The sequence below is a fragment of the Ischnura elegans genome (assembly GCF_921293095.1).
Source record: "Ischnura elegans chromosome 13 unlocalized genomic scaffold, ioIscEleg1.1 SUPER_13_unloc_4, whole genome shotgun sequence".
Taxonomy (NCBI): Eukaryota; Metazoa; Arthropoda; class Insecta; order Odonata; family Coenagrionidae; genus Ischnura; species Ischnura elegans.
In genome coordinates this window covers 8,569,664-8,588,884 of record NW_025791660.1, presented here as the reverse complement: position 1 = coordinate 8,588,884, position 19,221 = coordinate 8,569,664, and the positions used below count along the sequence as shown (strand labels likewise).

Sequence of the window (19,221 nt, the reverse complement as noted above, 5' to 3'; positions counted from 1 at the left end):
CTAGAGAAATTCAGCAAATAAAATGTTCTGAAATCTTACTTGAGTTTTAAAATGCATTACGCATTATTTTTTAAGTGTGCAAGTGATATTTTTTGTAAAGATCAGTTCTTCTAACAATAAATCTAACCGTAAAACTAATGAAAACATGGGAAGAGTAATCAGAACACTCCCATCCTCGTAACGTAAAAATATAAAGGAAAAACGAATGAGGGAGCGCAAGAAAAGGGCAAACGGTCAATCGACCGCTGGCGGTCATTATAGGTATGCGGCTTGCCCCGGTCATTCTAATGCTAACACGTGTGTTTTACTTGCAGTCAAACTACCTCTTGTGTAGCAATCAAGTCAAGTTGGGTGGTGCACCACTGTGAAAAATCAGAATGTCCCGCATAATGACCGCTTCCCACTTCCCTTGGGTGCAGCAGGTGTTCGAGAAACGGGTCTCCTGCCACTTCGGATCGGAAGAAAGAAAAGTCAACGGTGGGTGTACCCGTTAGTAGTGCAAGCAGATTGTCGTCTTTACATAAAAAAGTTAACCAAAATCCCATTGAAATGGTGCATGCATGCGATAAAATAAAATATTATCCTCCTCCTCCTCCCCCTGCGTCAAATATGCGCGTAACATCGAGAAAAGAAATTATTTCACTGTTACATTTAGTAAGGTTGGATAGTGATAAAATAGAAAATAATGCATAAAATGTGAAACTTCTTTTTATAAATGAATGGACGATCTACGTCTGTTAAACAGCTGAAAGAGAACAAATTCCCCACGGCCGTGCTCTTCGGTGGGCAAAGTGGGGGTTGGGGAGTATTTGTTTGTGTATTCGCGGAAATTTGTTCCTTAGAGCAAATATGCAAGGTGAATGTGTGAGCTGCGCGATTGTTTGCTTTCATAGTGTTTTAGCTTGATTTTCGTGTTTTAACCCCCCCTGTCAGCCTTTTAACTTAGCAGCCTCTACTTTGCCCACTAACGAGTACGGCCTTAGGGAATTTTTTCTCTTTTAATTTTACTTCCTACTTTTTTTTATCTTTTTCAATGAAATATAGGAAGACATATTTGACCACGTGACTACTGTGCGCCAATGCTCGCGTGTACTGCGGATTCGCGCAAAAATCGCTGTTATTTGTCACTTGCATAAACATACAGCTGCTTTTTTTTAAACTAATGTCTTTATAATACTCTACCTTCTTGTCACCAACTTAGGTTTCCGCGCAAATCGACGTCACTCTTTTAAAACTAAACATTTATGCGATTTTTTCGAAAACATTTACTCCTCCTCAGTGGCGCATCGAGGGGGGGAGGATTTTGGGGGATAACCTCCCCCCCAGAGCTCACAGAAATTTTCAAGCTTAATCCATTATACATTGGATCAGTGTTACTTATAGTAGTGATAGGATATATCAAATATCCTTCAAAAAGTAAGCCGTTAAACTCCCCATTTTGAACAATTATTCTTAATATTTTTCTAGAGGAGGGTCCCCGCAATTTCTGCTTACCCTGGCGGGTATGCAACACCCCACACTCCTAAGTATTAGTTGCGCCTAAAACCCCTCAATCCTTAATTCTGAGCTGCGCCCGTGCCCCTCTTCCTTCACTCCTGTAGCAATCATCAACATCGCCTAAAGGTTGATATCTAGATTTTACGATAGTATTATCTCCATATTAATATATTAGTAAGTTCTGTCCAAAGTAATTGGCGCAGTAAAGAAAAAATATTATCTAAAATATGTAAATTTTGAAAAACAGAAAAGGCACGTTTCCGTTAGAAAAAGCGCAACAGTGACGCAATTAATCTAACTTCAAATTTTTTTCATAAAAACGTAAGCATGGAATGAGGTACCCCAGACATATAGTAACATAACTCTCATAGTAACAGAGGTTTTCAAAAATCCAAAAAATCATTTTTGTCCACGTTTCCGGATCCGCACCACTGCGCGGCGCTCACTCGCACCATTTGGATTTCCCGTAGTGTTTTGCATTCCTCTCCCTTCTACTCCCTGTTGAGCCCCACCTATCGCATCGTTACCCCGTGTAAATTCCCGACCCTTCATTTACCACCGACACTCGCTAATCCCTCAATTGGACACCGAAACTCTCCAACCCATTCACGCTCTCTCCCATTTTTTCTTTTCCAAATTCATTAGGCTTTTGCCTGCCCTTTCTTAACCTCGCCCTCTTTAATGAGCTCTCCGCCCTCTCCTATTCAGGAATATTAATATTTTGTCCAGAGACCTATCCACGGATAATATTTAATTGCCTTATTTAATTTTGCCCCTTTAAGTTTCACAATGTTGCCCAGTACCACGTCTTCCGACAAAATACCATTGGCGATATTAATTCTCAATTTTGCCTATTTTCCAGTACCGCATTGAGGGAGGCTGCAGTACTTTTTCAAGCGAATCATTATGGACGCATATTATTAGCATGCTGAATATGAAAACCCCACCAACCTCCATTCGATATTCGAGCATATATCTTCTCACAATTTCGTCATAATCCGTCGTGGTTGAGTGAATATTTTCCTGACACTATTAACTTGAAAGTCTATTCGTTTAGTTTATGAATATATATTTATAGCGCCCAAGGCCCCCTGAAAATTCCCTCCCTCTTCTGCCAGGCATTCAGACTTCGATCTTTGAAGTACATGAAACCGTTTCAACACTTGCTTACAGCTGTATGCTGTAAAACTGTTTAACAGATAATGTTGAAAGCCAAGCAGAAGAGAAGATAGATGGATTCGCGGAGGATGCAGCTCGCCAAGCGTGAAAGAACACCTCTTATAGGACCATGCCGCAAGGTCCCGATTCCGCATGCTGTTAGGAGAGAGTATTAGACTATTCTCTGGGTCCGGATGAAAATCGTCTTCCCTCAGCCGGAGGCAATGGAGACGGACGGAGAGTTAGGAAGAAGGGAGGGAGGGAAGGAAGGGGGAGAAGAGAGAGAACTAGAACGACGTTGAACGATGGATCTCTCGCCTCTTGCTCGCAACTCCGAGGCCATTTTTCTGCTCTTTCAGAATTAAAACAGTCAATACGATTATGCCGTAAGCCCTCTAGAATAAACTTATTCTATAGTTGAGAACTCTCTTAATCAGTCGTGCACTATCATCAACTTGATATTTTCATAAAAAATATATAAAAGCACTACATGAACTAACATCGATCAGATAAACTAACATTATTTAACCATACAATTAGAATTGATACCACATAAAAATTATTCTTGAGACTAAATGCCTTAAACTTTTATCAAAAGTGTTGAAATGCATGGCTTCTAATTAAATTCGAACACTTTTCTACCATTCACTTAATCTACCATTAAAAATAGTAGTTAAAGGTAAAATAATGATTTATTCAATCCTTGAAAATAAAGTAATGTTAGTTGAACATCGAGAAATTAAATCACAGACCTAAATGAAAATTAGTATTATTTTAACATAATGAGGCAATTCTTTCAATTCTAACATGCAGTTATCGTAGTAATAAGAATTATTAACCTTGATAGCTAATGAACACTAATTTATTAGAATCCTAAGACTGTTTCTAAATGACAGAAAACATGAATATTTTGAGAGAAAGTCTTTTCACAATCAATGCAAGAATGAGGCTTCTTTCCTATGTACACGCATGTGTAAGACAAGGTTTCGTTTGGCAGCATAAGACTTTTCACATTAATTGCATGCATAAAATTTCTCCTCCGTATGAGTCTGCAAGTGGCGGACAAGGCTGCTCCTAACAGAGAAAGACTTTTCACATTCACGGCAGGAATAAGGTTTCTCCTTCGTATGAGTTCGAATGTGATGAACAAGTGTACTCTTTAGAGAGAAAGACTTTCCACATTCACCGCAGGAATAATGTTTCTCCTTTTTATGAATCCTCATGTGACAGATAAGGTTGCTACTTACAGAGAAAGACTTTTCACATTCGTTACATGAAAAAGGTTTCTCCTTTGTGTGAGTCCGAATGTGATAGACAAGGCTACTCTTTTGAGAGAAAGACTTTTCACATTCACCGCAGGCAAAAGGTTTCTCCTTCGTGTGAGTCCGAAAGTGATAGACAAGGCTACTCTTTTGAGAGAAAGACTTTTCACATTCACCGCAGGCAAAAGGTTTCTCCTTCGTATGAGTTCGAATGTGATGAACAAGTGTACTCTTTCGAGAGAAAGACTTTTCACATTCACCGCAGGAATAAGGTTTCTCCTTTTTATGAATCCTCATGTGACAGATAAGGTTGCTACTTACAGAGAAAGACTTTTCACATTCGTTACATGAAAAAGGTTTCTCCTTTGTGTGAGTCCGAATGTGATAGACAAGGCTACTCTTTTGAGAGAAAGACTTTTCACATTCACCGCAGGCAAAAGGTTTCTCCTTCGTGTGAGTCCGAATGTGATAGACAAGGCTACTCTTTTGAGAGAAAGACTTTTCACATTCACCGCAGGCAAAAGGTTTCTCCTTCGTATGAGTTCGAATGTGATGAACAAGTGTACTCTTTCGAGAGAAAGACTTTTCACATTCACTGCAGGAATACGGTTTCTTTGCTGTGTGTGGAGTATCTGTGCATGTTTTCCCATCTATAATGAAGCTTCTCCTCACTTCCCTCACATTTTTCTTCTCCTTTGTTCCTCCAAGGTTTTCCTTGAGAAGCCCTTTCCTTATTTTACTTCTTCTTTCTTTCCTTGAATTTGATGCTATAACATTTGGTTCACGGGGAACTAACAAATCTGAGGCTTTTTCAGAAGCTGGGAGATCTAGAAAAGAATTTTACATTTAAAATAAGTAAAGTCAGACATGTTATCTATGATTCGATAACCTAATTTATAATAACCATTACACAGATATCAAAGTTGCAACTTTAACCGATCTTTTGGTTAAATGCCACACACATTACAAATGTTGCAATTAATTTTTACGGTTGCTTCCAAATATTGCTTCACAATTGAGTGGCCTTGCCGCTCAGAGAAAATCAGTAAGGTATTACATACTAACCTCTAATATCTACACCATAAAACACCCCACTGCACAATTTCATGCAAAATGGCACTAGAGCATCCTAATGAAATAATATACATAGCAGTTATATGTAAATTAAATAGCTAACAAGAATAAGTGAGCATGGGCTGGTCACCTGCTGTCATTATTTTCTAGAACTAAAACTTCTGCACACAAGGGAATGACATTGAGTTTTGCCTATTTTTAGCCAAATTAGTTTTTTTCATATTTATTTATTCCATGAATATATGTTTGACCTAACAAAGCACAGTTTCCATAAGCACAACAAACTGAATTGGATGGGCTATGTACAAAAGCAAAATTTTCCCAGTATTTCAAAACTGAACCAAACCAAACCGGGGATCGAGCTTTGCATAAGCATAAAATTTTCAGTGAAAATTATAGAAATATTGATGAAAAACAGGCTTCTGTGAAGTAGAAAGTAGGATGAAAGTACGTTAAAATTTAATACGAGGATCACAAAATTTGACTGAATCTCAGATCCAGTTTTGGGGCATTTGAATAATCAGAATTAGTTACAAGTCCTTTCTGTGAAGAGAAATTTTCAAGCACTCAAGAGCACTCACCCACTGCCTCCGTCATAGACTCCATGGCCGTTGCCTTATTCTGAATCAGCTCTTCATTTTCCATAGAAGTAGGCTGAAAATAATCATTTAAGTATGAATGGACAGTTGATTGGAACTTTCTTAGCAGGTGATTGAAGACAACCAATTCTTAAACCATGTAAACTCACATATTAGCTTATATTTACAATGTGAACAAGAAATAGAGTAATAATATTTATGATAAAATATGTATTCTCTATTAATGACAGCAAATGTAAGGAAATCTGATTTTACATCCTTTGAAAACAATATAAATCATAAACAGCAAATTGAATCTGTAGTTGACAATCATCACATTTCAAAGTATGCCTTCCTTCTCGACTTTCATACTAAAAATTGTATTAATTTATTTATGCATGAATTTATTATGTGAATTGAGCACTCTCAAAAATCGCCTTAACTATCATGACATACCTTGTCACTCACGAAACATTGTCTACATATCGATACCATTTTACGCTTTCCTTAGTAAGGACATATAATAGAGAACTGAAGTTTTCTCTAAATCATTCATATAAATTTCGGCTAGGACAGGTGACCCCACAGCTAGGCTATCTAATTATTTGAAGTGCTTGCCAAGATTTTTCTTAGTAAAACATAAGTCAAATACAATGCATGCATGCAACAACAAAAAGAAACAATCAACTTGTCTTGTGATATGAATGCACCTCAAAGAACTCATTAAGGCTGAAGTAACTTAAACCACACAAAGGAGTGTCATTTTATACTTGAAAACATGTCTCAGAGGAGCATATTGTGACCAATCCGGTGTTCGCTCCGGCACTGCCAGCGCCAGCGGCCGTAATAGGAACAAGGAGCAGTTCACGAAACCTGGAGAGGACGGAGGGCGGACAGACAACCGCAGACGTACGGACGATAGGAGAAGGTGCAGGCGGACGGACGGAGGAGAGGCTTATTCACGGAAGAGTCAGGCACCTGAACGCCTCCCGGGATTTTGTTCTTTTCTTCTGTTGTTTAGGCTTATAAGAGTCTGGTTGATTGCATTCAGTGTGGAATTTAATATAACCAAATTGAAAAGTGGAGTCTGGGGTCAAGTAACTCAATATTAAGGTTAACTCAAGCCCAAATAAAATAAACAATTAAAGTATTTACTTTGTAACAAATTATATGTTTAAGTATTGATTCATTTTAAACCATAATTTAAGCATATAAAATGAGTATTTCAAAGAAAGCAATACCATAACACCACCATTCAAATGAGGACATGACATGGGGGAAGAAAAGGGAGTGGGATGATTCCTTTGGGGGGACGTGGTCACGTACTGTGGATTGGGGAAAAGGGGGAGGGGAAGAAAGGGGGGGAAGGTGAGGGTCCTGTTGTGGAAGGGCTTTTTGCTGATGGCTTGCTGGTGTGCATGAAAGACCATGTGCTTACTACACAGATTATGAATTCAACAAAAAATTAAATGCAATTAAACAAGGAAAAATACACACAAATGCATGATATTATTACCCAATTACCTTAACTTTACACACAATACTGGCACCTGAAAAGAAACCAAAATCAATCAAATTAACCCAAAACAAACGACATCCAGAAGATAATTAAAAGATGAAACAAGAATCTTCACTTCTTGTGATTCTCTGGCGTGAATACAAAAACAAATGAAGTGACCACATTAATCCAAAAACTATCCATTAATACATCCTGTCCAAAATACTAAAATATACACTCAGTCACGGGGAAAACAGGAGGACCAAATGAATAAAAAATACAAGGGAAAAATTTTCCAGGGCAACGAGACTTCATCACAGTTAGTTCTTCTATTCTTGATTGGGGAATAAAGGGGAATTCTTCGTGAATCTTTTTACCTTGGGGGGGAGGGGATGTAATATGGGATAACAGTTCTATTTGTCCACTCTTGGTCATAGATGGGTATGACCTCCTTGGCTGACTCCTGTCACGGTCGCTTAATCTTCATTCGCTGTGGGCTGAGAGAATATTTAATTAATTAAGGGCATCGTGGGTTGACTTTATTCCTCTTGGCGCAGGAAATCTACCCTTCTGTTCTTCCATTTCCTCTTCTTCACCACTCTTCTCTGATTAACCTCCATGATTCTCTTACCTCCCTACTTCACCCCCACACGACAGACAAGATGCACTCAGCTCTCCATCATAGCATTTGGCCGCAATACAAAGCCGGCGTAAAAGTATCTTCTCCTGCTGATATTTGTCTGAGATTTACAACCTAGAGAGGGTTAATATTCTGGGATTGTAGCTGGTGGGGGAAACCCTGGAAGAAGTGTGTTTTCCTATAACCTTCACCATGGGCAGGGGGTGTTGCTGAAACATGTTGTCATTTTGTAGAGGGAAGGGGTGCGATTCCGTCACTCTCCATTCCCTACTCACAGGTGTTATTTGGAGGGAGGGGATGGGGAAAAATGTGGACCATTCACTGGCCATGTACACAACACGGAAAAAAACCCAAAAATCAGGAAAGCGGGGAATCGTGGGAGAGACGGGAAACACTTTACACTCCATTTAGGCTTCAAGCACACACACACATACTCACACATGATATTGCATCAGCTCTCCTTCCTTCGTGCACACCAATTAAAAGTTACCCATGAAACATGCCAAGTGGCATTGGTTAAAATACGTTTGGCCATTTTTGAAAATAATGATTTTCAATGGTTTCAATATCTGGACTCAAGAAGGGCATATTTACAGAATTTAAAATTCAGGATTTATCCCAAACATCACTTTCAGTCATTAATTTAATTGAATTTGAATTTCATGCATACCTCAGTGGCATCAGTGTCCTTGGGAGATTCTTTCTTAGCCAAAACCGGCATAGAGTCCAGGTCTATCCCAATGGCTCCTGTGCCTTCAGCATCCACCTCTTCACAATGGGAAGATGTTGAGGCCTGTGCCTGTATATGAGTCCAAAATCAGCATCATTCAAGACAGAGATACAGAAATGTAGAAGTAACTTCGGGAGTTAACCAAAAAATAATGATTCTATTTATTGCATTGATATATATCTACAAAGCACCCTAAAATATTCACTTTTGTAATATTCACATGTTAAAAGCTTGTGTGTGACATTTATATGCACTAAATTGTACAATAGTGCATAAACCACATAGTGCTTGAAAAAGAAAAAAAAGCCACTCATCAAGAAAATGTAGGATTAATATCAAGTAAAAAATCTCTACTAATTTGAGAATGAATATATTTCTGATGCTTGAATGTGTGACTGAGACTTAGGTGTAATTTGAATTGCTTCAAGATTTTGTTGCCATCATTATTCCTTGCTTTGCCTTATCTTCTTCGCATGCAAAAAGTGATTGTACTCAGTTAATTACATCCACTAGGTGTTTTATTTATCTAACATCCTCTTAGTCTTTGAAAATATAGATAAAAGTTTCAGTTTTCGGCACACCATATTTTCGTTAGCTCATCATACTGCAATGCCTGGACTTATTACCAACCTTGAATTCCCATGGTAGCCTTTTCAAAACTTCCTGCATTTCCTGGGTAGTAATCACTCTACCTGCTTTTTTTACATTTACCCTACCATTCTATCATCTTCTAAGATTACCACACTATACCGTGGGGTTGTAGTTCCACATGTCAGTATAGCATAGTTTGGAATTCTGTAGTGAGCTAGGCAGTAAATAGCTAAGGAGTATAAAGGAGCAATTCATAGCATGCAAGCAATAACTGCAAGTTTTCCTCATTCCACAGCCCATCTAACCTTAAGTACAATGGATATACTGCCCCTCTTTATGTACAAGAAGTAAGGCTAAAATAATTGTAAAAATGCTATTCCCATAACATTTTCATTTTTGGTGATCTTTTTAGAGGTGCATTGTGTAACTGTATTAAATGCTTATTATTTTAAGCACACAAAATTTTGTTTTTAAGAGAAGAATCCTAACAGTTTTAATAAATGTTAAGGTTTACCAACGCATGTGACTCAACAGTGCATGCAACCAGCTCACATTCACTGATCACCCTAAAAAGTAATATATCTTTTAGAAAAAATCCCCGATGTTCATATCTGAGCGTAAAACTTGATAATGGAGTGTCCTGGGAGCAACATCTGCAGAAGCTCTGCAGAAAAAATTAAGTCTACTGGTTTTTTGATTCTATCAGAAAAACTGTAGATATTGATGTATTATTGTCAACTTATTATGGTGAGTTCTACCAGCCTGCAATGTTCAGTATCCTCTTCTGGGGCCCTAGATCCAACTATAAAATAATTTTCAAAATTAAAAAGAGGATACTGCAGATCTTAAGTAAAATACCTTCGTACACACCATGCCACCCTCTACTTCAAAAATTGAGTATATTACCTCATCTTTGCGTGTTTATGTATGCTGCAATTGCTTGTGCAAAATATTATGCAGTAAAACCTCTATGTAGTGAACCTCTTTACATCATAAACCTCCATACTTCATACCACCCTACGGTTCTGTCTGATTAACATGTAAATTTATAGACAAAGCTCTTTGTAGTGAACCTCTTTACATAGTAAAACCTCCACTTATCATACCATGGAGACACCCCCAAGATGGCCTTACTACCTCCCCAAATCGTACTGAGACAACTAGAGACCATTAATGCAGCCATGATTACAAACATGGAATGACATTTTCAGCATTAAATGTATCATGCCTATCTTTTTCTTATACACCTTTAAATATGTTGTAATTTTCACATCAATCACTAGTTGTGGCAATTTTGTTCCATATGAGAGCATACCTAAAAGTAAATAAGAAAAAAGGTATCCAAATATCCTAATAATTTTAAGTGCATGTTGAATTGAGAGAGATCGCATAGTTTCTTCTTGAATCATGGTAAAATCATGTAAGAGCGCTCCCATTCTAGAATTATTAAATAATAAATGCGTGTTCATTTATGCATGAATACAATGGTTTAAAACACATGAATATGATGGTTGAAAAGACAGTACTGTCTTTCATTTCTGACGGATATGAAAAAATGGTGCCCATCACTAAAAACTCTCTAAAGCGAACCTCCACACATCAAATTGCCCAAATTTTGGTCCCCTCAATTACGATGTAAAGAGCTTTTACTGTACATTTATAATTTTGCAACCAATGACAATTATCGTTCTGAGTAAACTAGTAAAGCTTCAAGCCTCCACAAAACTTTTATAAGAACAAAAACCTTGAGTTATGTCCCTTGGCACATGGCCTTATTGTTATTTAATAGGTTTCCACAGCAAGTTCAGTATGGAAAGACCATATCCCTCTTCATGTGCAAGATTCATGAGTTTACTTTGAAAAACTTTCTTACTCTGTACACAAATTTCTTCATATATAAATTTATTTCTTTCTTAATTTGTACTTTTTTGTACCTTAGTCACTCCATGACGTCCTATATTTGTACAAACAAATCACTGGATCAATAAAAATATTATTATTGTTACTATCATCACTGTCACCGCTACCATTGCTATCATTATAATTAACATTATTATCATAATTATTACCTGACTAGAGCCTTGGGGCACAAGTTCATTTGTGGCCCCATCAGTGCCATGAGTGTGCACATCTCGCCCTTCATCATCACTGACCTGATCAGCTTTTACAGAAGGGGACCCACATGTTCCTATGCCACTCTGAGAGAAAGAGAATTAACACTTCATTGTAATGGGTTTTAACCAATTGGTACCAGAAGTAAAAAGATCACATCCAAAACATGAATTACAGGTGCTTGCATAAATCAAAAATTCCCTGAAAAGCTATAGTGACCTCAGAGAAGAAGGCGGGATAAATTTGTTAACTAAGAAAACATGGCCCATTAAAATACTCAGCCTTTTCATTCAGCCATAGAAAACCTTCCTAAGATGGAAAAATAAAATTTATCAGCAATATTTTGAGACATGATGGTCTTATGACATCATTCATCAACAACCAAGAATATTTGTCTAAACAAGCAGAAGGAATACAGAAATGTTGATTTCATCTGTGAAAGGTAATCATCATATTTTGTTTCAATCACAGTAGAATATGTATAATATTAATAATATGTCTGAATTTGATGAGATTGGGACTAGAAAGTCCCGTTTTCCATCTGAGCCCTCATCAAATATGACGTTTATGCAGTGAAATACATAATCAAGTTGACCATGAAATTATATGCAGAGAAATTACATGAACAGATGTGGAAGTTCCATTGTCAAACATCAAAAAAATCATAAGCTAACTAAGTTACCATTAACCAAGTGTAAAAAGATGTAAGCAAACGTGGGAAAAACCTAAGGATATTGATTGTCATCCTTATTGGAAAAAAACCCACTGCAGAACAACACCCACTCAAGGAAAGGGTGTAAAAAACCAGTGAAAACCTACCAACAAAGTGCTAATGTAAACCAGGGTATCTACAAATACAAGAAATTACAAGTAAATTTCACCCAGTACCTGGAAATAAAAGGAAAATTAGATGAAGCCGGAGGATATCAGCGCTGAATCTGTTCCCATGATGTTACCTGTCTCATTGTTGTTCTCAAAGAAGTTTTACGTGTAGTGCCTGTTTGAAACATGCAGTGAAGATGATTTACATAGTGGTTAGTCAATGCAATAAATCTAATGCTTTCCCAGAGAATATACTCGAAAAAGGCAATTCGGGCTTCCAGCCGGGTGGTCTCCCTCCATACTGCCGATGTTTTGGAATACAAGTCGGGTTCCATTGCCATCCTATTAGCCCTGAGGATGGAAGCCAACTTGTGTTCCAAAATGTTGGTGGAATGGAGGGAGACCACCCGGCTGGAAGCCTGAATAGCCTTTTTCGGGTAGTCAATGCTGTCCCATTTGCGACATGCAGTAACAATGAATCATTTATTAAATCTGACGGTCCGATTGCAAGGTATACATAGTTTTTCATTTCCCCAGTATATGAGTCATGTACTCCACTAATTACAAACATACAACAAGCTCCATCAAAAAAGGCTCATGGAAAAAATTTATACCTCTCAACCACCAACCTCATTTGCCAACATCCAATACCCTTTTCAAAGATGGTGAAGGACAAATCCTGAGTCCCCATATAATTTCCTCTATACCATTCTCACCACATCCACACTTGCTCTAGAAAGAGTACACTTTCTAAAAATTATTTTTGGGAACAAGGTTCTGTTTGGCAGACATGGCTAGAAACTGCATCGTCACCTGATTTATGCAACCAACAGAAACCAGCACAACAATTGAGTATATGTCCTTCTTCATCATCGCTAATCAAATCTTCTTTAACAGAAGAGCACTTGTTTCTTACTGGATCACTCTATTGAAAAGAAGGGCAACGATGGATACCCATTTTAATCAATTGGTATACAAATAAAAAGTGATCATGAACGAAGCTTGAATTACATGATCTCTGTAGAAAATAAAGTATTCCTGATGAATGATTTTGGCTTCTTTATAGAAAACAGATTAACTTAATGAACCGTTGTGATTCCACCAATTAAGTCCTTATACCTTCCGATGTAATCTAACAATAGCCATTGTATGAAGGTGAAACAACTTCATCGGGAAAATCTTGGAAATAAATAGCTTTTTAAGTTGTGAACCTCCCCGATCATTAAAATTAATTTCCAATAGGGAACAAGGCCAAGAGCATTGACTTCTAAAAAAATGATAAAAATCTAAGAATAAGCAAAATCTTGATATTTCATTAAAAGTGGAAGGGTTTCAAGACTATGAACAACAGCAGCAGAAAATTCAGTTAGAGTAAATAAAAATCAGTTCACATCACTAAAAATTCATATCTTTTGGCAATCAACTTGCATTGCAAACGTCAAACACCCCATTCAAAAATGGCAAAGAAGGATGAATCCCTTGCCTACACTATAAATTGCTCTTCACTTTCATCACAAAATGCAAATCTGCAACATTTTGATCCCTATGAACATCATTCCCTCATAAGGAATGCAAGTTATGTAGTTGAATTTGGCTAGCAGCTACATCATGATGTCACGGTCAATCTGTTTCACTGTACCTAAGTCAAAAGTAATCAGTGTAACTCTCAATTCCTTACATCCCCTTCCACTCCATGGTAAATGGAAGTGAAACTGTGTTTGTGTGATCACATAACAAATGACTGCTCAGTGCCAAGATGACAGAGAGCTTACTTGCTCAGAGAGCAAAGTTGAGTCGTCAGTTTGGCAAAATACACCAAATCTGTTCATTACATTTTATTTTAATGATTCAAACGTGAAAGCTCTTCTGTAGTTGTTCATGACTGTTGCTGGCAAAGGTGAGGCAAAATGGTGTACGTTCATGCTGAAGGGTGTTAGGAATAATCCATAAAGGAATGACAATGTGCCATAGGAAAATTAAATTACACTTGGCAAAAGTACACTCACCAGGTCATCAGTGGCCAATGGGTCAGAGGCATCACTTCCAGGCAGATCTGACGTGTACAGCATGGGATTATTATCCTCACTGAGGTGATCTTCGTTCTCATCTTTTATATGAAACTAGAAGAGGATAATGGGCATCACTCAATAAAAGCAAAATAATAATAACCTCATTCGATAACGAAAACTCCTCTTTTAATTGGTACCACTCCAGATGGGCAAAATACTCGTGAGATTCATGCAGATCAGAGATCAAGTCTAGAATATAAATGTCCAAATAGGGAGAGGGAGCTAGATGACCTAGAGCACACTGAATGAGAGTTATGGTGACTTAGAGTAGGGGCATAACAGTGGGAACGATAGGTCGTGGTTCCAGTGCACATTGAATTGTGTTCATCTTTTCTTTACGCAGGCTTTTAAAGAGGTGCCACAACAATTTATGCTAATTCCATGGTAGAATTAAAGGAGGCTTGGACAAATACAAGGGCAATCATGAGACACAGCCTAGTTTTAGCCACTACCAATGGCTACTCCACGGGATAAGAGACACTTTTTTCAACAGATTAGAAGTGATGTACAACTAATATTGACTTGCATGAATAAAGGTTTGTGTGGTATGGCTTTTTGCCTCATAGATTACAACTGGACCAGTCCAACAACTGAAGGTTGCATAATGGTGAGTGACTTCCCATAAAAATACTAATATTCACGACCGACACACACTATTTCTTCAAGCAACCAAGAAATTTCTACAACTGAAGGTGGTTCACTTGAGGTTTCACTGAGTATAAGAATAAAACTTACCAACTTGTCATCCCTGGGTAGAAGGCAATCTGGCACAGGAACGTATATTTCAGTGGCTTGGGCTGAGCATGTGGGCTGTGAATTGTTTTCAATCGCGTCTTGAATGCAGTCCGTAGTCTCCACACAAGGCCCCAAATTGTCATCAACTGCCCCCCCTCCTTCAAAACTCTGAGACAAAGCCACAGTGATAAAAAAATTATCTCCTCAAAAACACTAGAAGAGAATAATGGGCATCACTCCATCAAGGCAAAACAATAATTCCCTCAATCGCTAATGAAAACTCCTGTTTTATGTGAGACCATTGCAGCTGGCCAAAATACTAATGAGATTCTTGTGACTCACATATCAAACTCCAGCATATAAACGCTCAACTAGGGAGGGGAGATCCACGCCACCAACATCACATGCTTAGAATGAGAGTATTGGCCACTTACAGTAAGGGCACAACAGTGGGAACGATTCATCGAGGTTCCACTGTACATTGAATTGTCTGCATCATTTCTTCACCTAGGCTTATAAAAAGGATCCACAATATTTTATGCTGGTTCCTCAGTTGAAACAATGGAGGATGATGGCATGGACAAATAGACGGCAATCATGAGACACAGCCTTGTAATAGCCACCACTAATGGCTTTAACAGAGATTTGACAGGGTATCCAAAATTACCCTCCGTAGGATAAGAGACATTTCTGTCAACAGATTATCAATGCTGTACAACTGCTATTGTCCTGCATGAAAAAACATTTGTGAGGTTCCACTTCCTGCCTCATGTGTCACTACTAGAAAGAACAACATCTGAAGGTTGCATTATGCTAGTGACTTCCCACCAAAATTCTTAAATTTATAACAGACAAACCCTCGAGCAATTTGTAAAACTGAAGGTGATAAGACTCAGTGTTCACTGTGAATGAGATTATAACTTACCAACTTATCCTCCTTAGGCAATAAGCAGTCTGGCACCGGAATGTATACTTCAGCCATTTGGGCTGAGCATGCGAACTCTGAAGTGTTTTCAATCACATTTTGAATGCAGTCCTTAGTCTCCACATAAGGCTCCGACTCCTCATCACCTGCCCCTCCTCCTTCAAAACACTGCAGAAAAAGTAACAGGGATAAACCTTTATCTCTTTAAAGCACACATATATGGAATACTCTAGGCATTACGAGGAAGAATGCTTCACATATTGCCTCTGCTATCATATAAAAATAGCCTGGTCTCTGCATTCCTGTTAATCAAATACTGAAAAGGTACAGTGCAAACTGAAAAAAAAAATACCGGAAGATCCCTGATATTCCAAGTAAACACAGTGTCTTTTCTAAGTATCTTGGGGACCATAGAAGCTGCCCCTTCACAACAAAATGAACGACAGAGAATGGAGATTATTTAGATGTATCTCTTTTCCGTTTTTTTTCAAATCATGAGAAATCAAAAGAGACTGAAGGTTCAATTTTTTGCAGTTAAGAAAATAAATTAATCAAGTTTCTTATTCTTGCACACAATTTGCTTCTGCAATTATCATTTTTGTAGTAGTAGATGTTAAAAGGCTAAAATCACTATTTATCCTTTTCTCAAAAGTAGAATCATGGAAAAAACTAGTGGAGCATGTTTTCAATGTATTCGTTATGTGTTCTCTTTTCAATGTATATGTTCTCTTACCTCTTGTTAATACTCAAATATAAACTCTGGAAGAGAATACAGGGTACAATATCTATGCAGAAAGAAAACAGACCTCAAAATCATCTTCTCTTTGAAAACTATTAAATGAAACGGTTTTTTAAATTACCCTGTTATTATTATCCTTAAAACATGCTAAACCAATCACACAGCAATTATGTATTACGCTCGAAAAAAAGTTTTTACTGCCTGTCAATAGATGGCTATAGCACTGATTGTTGGTCAATTTTGAACTACAAGAATCATCATGACTCAAGCTCAGACATTAGTTAAACAAACTGCTCAACAACCATGATGAATACGTCACGGCATTAGATACTTAGTGTTGAGAGAAGAGCGCCATAAAGTTTTTAAAAATTAACCGAGAGACTGCTATAACAGCAACAATGTTACAGGATTGGTATCATTGCTTCAAAGTCAATCATTTCAATGATGACAATGGTCTATGTGAAGAAAGGCCAAAAACCTCCAGAGAAAATCAATTGGAGGCATTGCTCAATGAAGATCAATGCCATTCTCGAGAAGAGACTGCTTTGTATTTGGAGTTGCCCACCAAGCCATTTACAAGGAATTGCATGCATTGGGAATTTAGTGTCAAGAAAGGAAATTGTGTTCCCAATGATTCAACAGTAATTCCACAGCATGAAATGCTCAACCTCACATTACAAAGCCTAGAACATTGAACATTAAAACCTAACTGAAATAACTCAAATGCAAAGGCTGAACGCACCCAACTAATTCCTCAGACATTGAATCATCTGATTATTATTTGTTGCATTCAATATTACATGGTCTGACAAATCAGCAGTTGCACTCATAAGAATGCATTAAAAAATGGCTTCATTCGTGCAAAACCTCACCACATACCAGTATTCAAGCTCTGCCACAATGATGGGGAAAAACTGCAGCTAGAAATGGACAACATCCTTCCTTTTACACCACACCCATTAGATATTCTAATAGCTACATTTCCATAATAGGGTGGGCAGAGCCTTATTAATTAACCACAATTATAAATTATTTATCATATCAACCATTAAAATACAAAATAAAAACACATCACGAACTAAATCTTTACTTCTATAGTTAGGTGAAACAGTTTATCACCACAGTTACCTGCATGAACTCAAATGTATTCTAAAAAAATTAGCAAAAACCTTTAATTATTCCTTATGCACTAAGACAATATTTCTGTCAACACATTCCAAACTCATTGTACAAAATTGATTCACAAATTAAAACAGAATCGCATTCCAAATACCACGCAATTAGCATACAAAATGTTATCAAAACAAATAAAAAAAGTTTCAAAAGAGTAGACCTCAAAATAGATAGTAAGAATTAAGCTACTCTGAGCATTTATTTAGAGCCCTTATTTATGCCAATTATGCAAATAAAGCCCCCAAAAAATTTAAGAACGCAATAACCTTGCCAGGCATGCATACCATAAAAAGAATTGTCACAGGTTTTCCCTGCGTATAGAATCGTTAGAATTTACATGGGAATTACACTGGGTTAGGTTCTCCAACTCTATTTCACAATCAGCTGAAGTTTCAATGTACGAGTTGTCCATCGTCAACAGGGCACCTGGACAACTCGTCAAAATAGAAATGTCGGCCATGATGGAGTAGGAGAATTTGGCCTGGTGTAACTCCTGAGTAAGCTTCTGCATGCCATATCCTTTGCAAAGATTTTGAAGACTGTTATGAAGGATAAACATCTCAGTACCTAAAAAATGTATCCTCTGCCACCAAAAATGTATCCCCTACCCTGTAACACAGGTAACCTTTGAACTTATGCTAAGGTCATATTTAAACTTGCTAACCACAAAGTTTGTAGAAAACTTTCAAATTTTATAATGTACTTTAGGAATAAAATAGTTTATCTAAAAGATTACATAAAATACTCTTTTTATATGTAAAAATGTAAATAATTTTTAAAGGGCACTAACAGAAATGGTTCTAGCCAAATATGCTGTGATTTAATTAATCAAAGTTGATGCAAATATAAAAATTATATTCCAATATTGGAAAATAGTAAATTAAATAAAAATAAACTTAACAAATAGAGAAAAGATTTACCACATCCAAGTTCCTAATTTGCTTTCTAATTTTACATTTTTGATGAAAATGTTTCCTGGGTTAATTTCTCTGCACTTAAATTAATTTCTAATACTTTGCCAATATTGCCTTCATAATAACCACCATCTATTCATACAAGATGACTTGAAAAGAAAAACAATCCATTTCAGAAACTTCGCAAAGATATTTTTAGTTACACATAACCATAGCCTAATGAGATCATAATTAAAGGTAAGGAAGAGGCTCCGAGCTAAACAAAGATAATACGTTCGCGTGCACATGAGACTGTATTTGACAACGCATAGACAAACCAATTTCTGGGTCTCTGACACTTCAATCTTTAGCAGCAAATCGTCAGGGATTTTTTCGTTCACTTTAACATGCTCCTTTTACCTGATCAAATACTTAAAAAGGTAGCGTGGTAGGGCACAGAGGGTGGATTGCCTTTTTGAGTTGATAAATAGTGAGTTTGAATGCCATTATTTTCCGGATATCGTAGTTTAGCACACACTTAATTTCACAATCAGACAAAATGTCTTCAATCGTCTCCATTGTAACACCAACAGCAACATTAATGGCATGATACTAATATATCTATGATATATTAGTACCATGATTAATGGGACCTTGCCAACGATTGACGGATAGGGAAAAACCCAATTTACGGGATTTTGGGCTTGTTACACATTTCCGTAAAA

At 37.3% G+C, this 19,221-nt stretch overlaps 1 protein-coding gene across 1 annotated transcript; it reads right to left on the bottom strand.

Moving 5' to 3' along the window:
* Positions 1 to 3,382: 3,382 nt before the first annotated feature.
* Positions 3,383 to 15,748, bottom strand: LOC124173075 (zinc finger protein OZF-like). The gene is made up of 5 exons (XM_046552588.1): positions 15,692 to 15,748; positions 11,098 to 11,226; positions 8,378 to 8,506; positions 5,573 to 5,645; positions 3,383 to 4,744 (listed from the first exon to the last, which is right to left on the bottom strand). Exons 1-5 carry the CDS (start codon positions 15,746 to 15,748, stop codon positions 3,669 to 3,671), a joined length of 1,464 nt encoding a protein of 487 aa, XP_046408544.1. The 3' UTR covers positions 3,383 to 3,668.
* Positions 15,749 to 19,221: the final 3,473 nt, after the last annotated feature.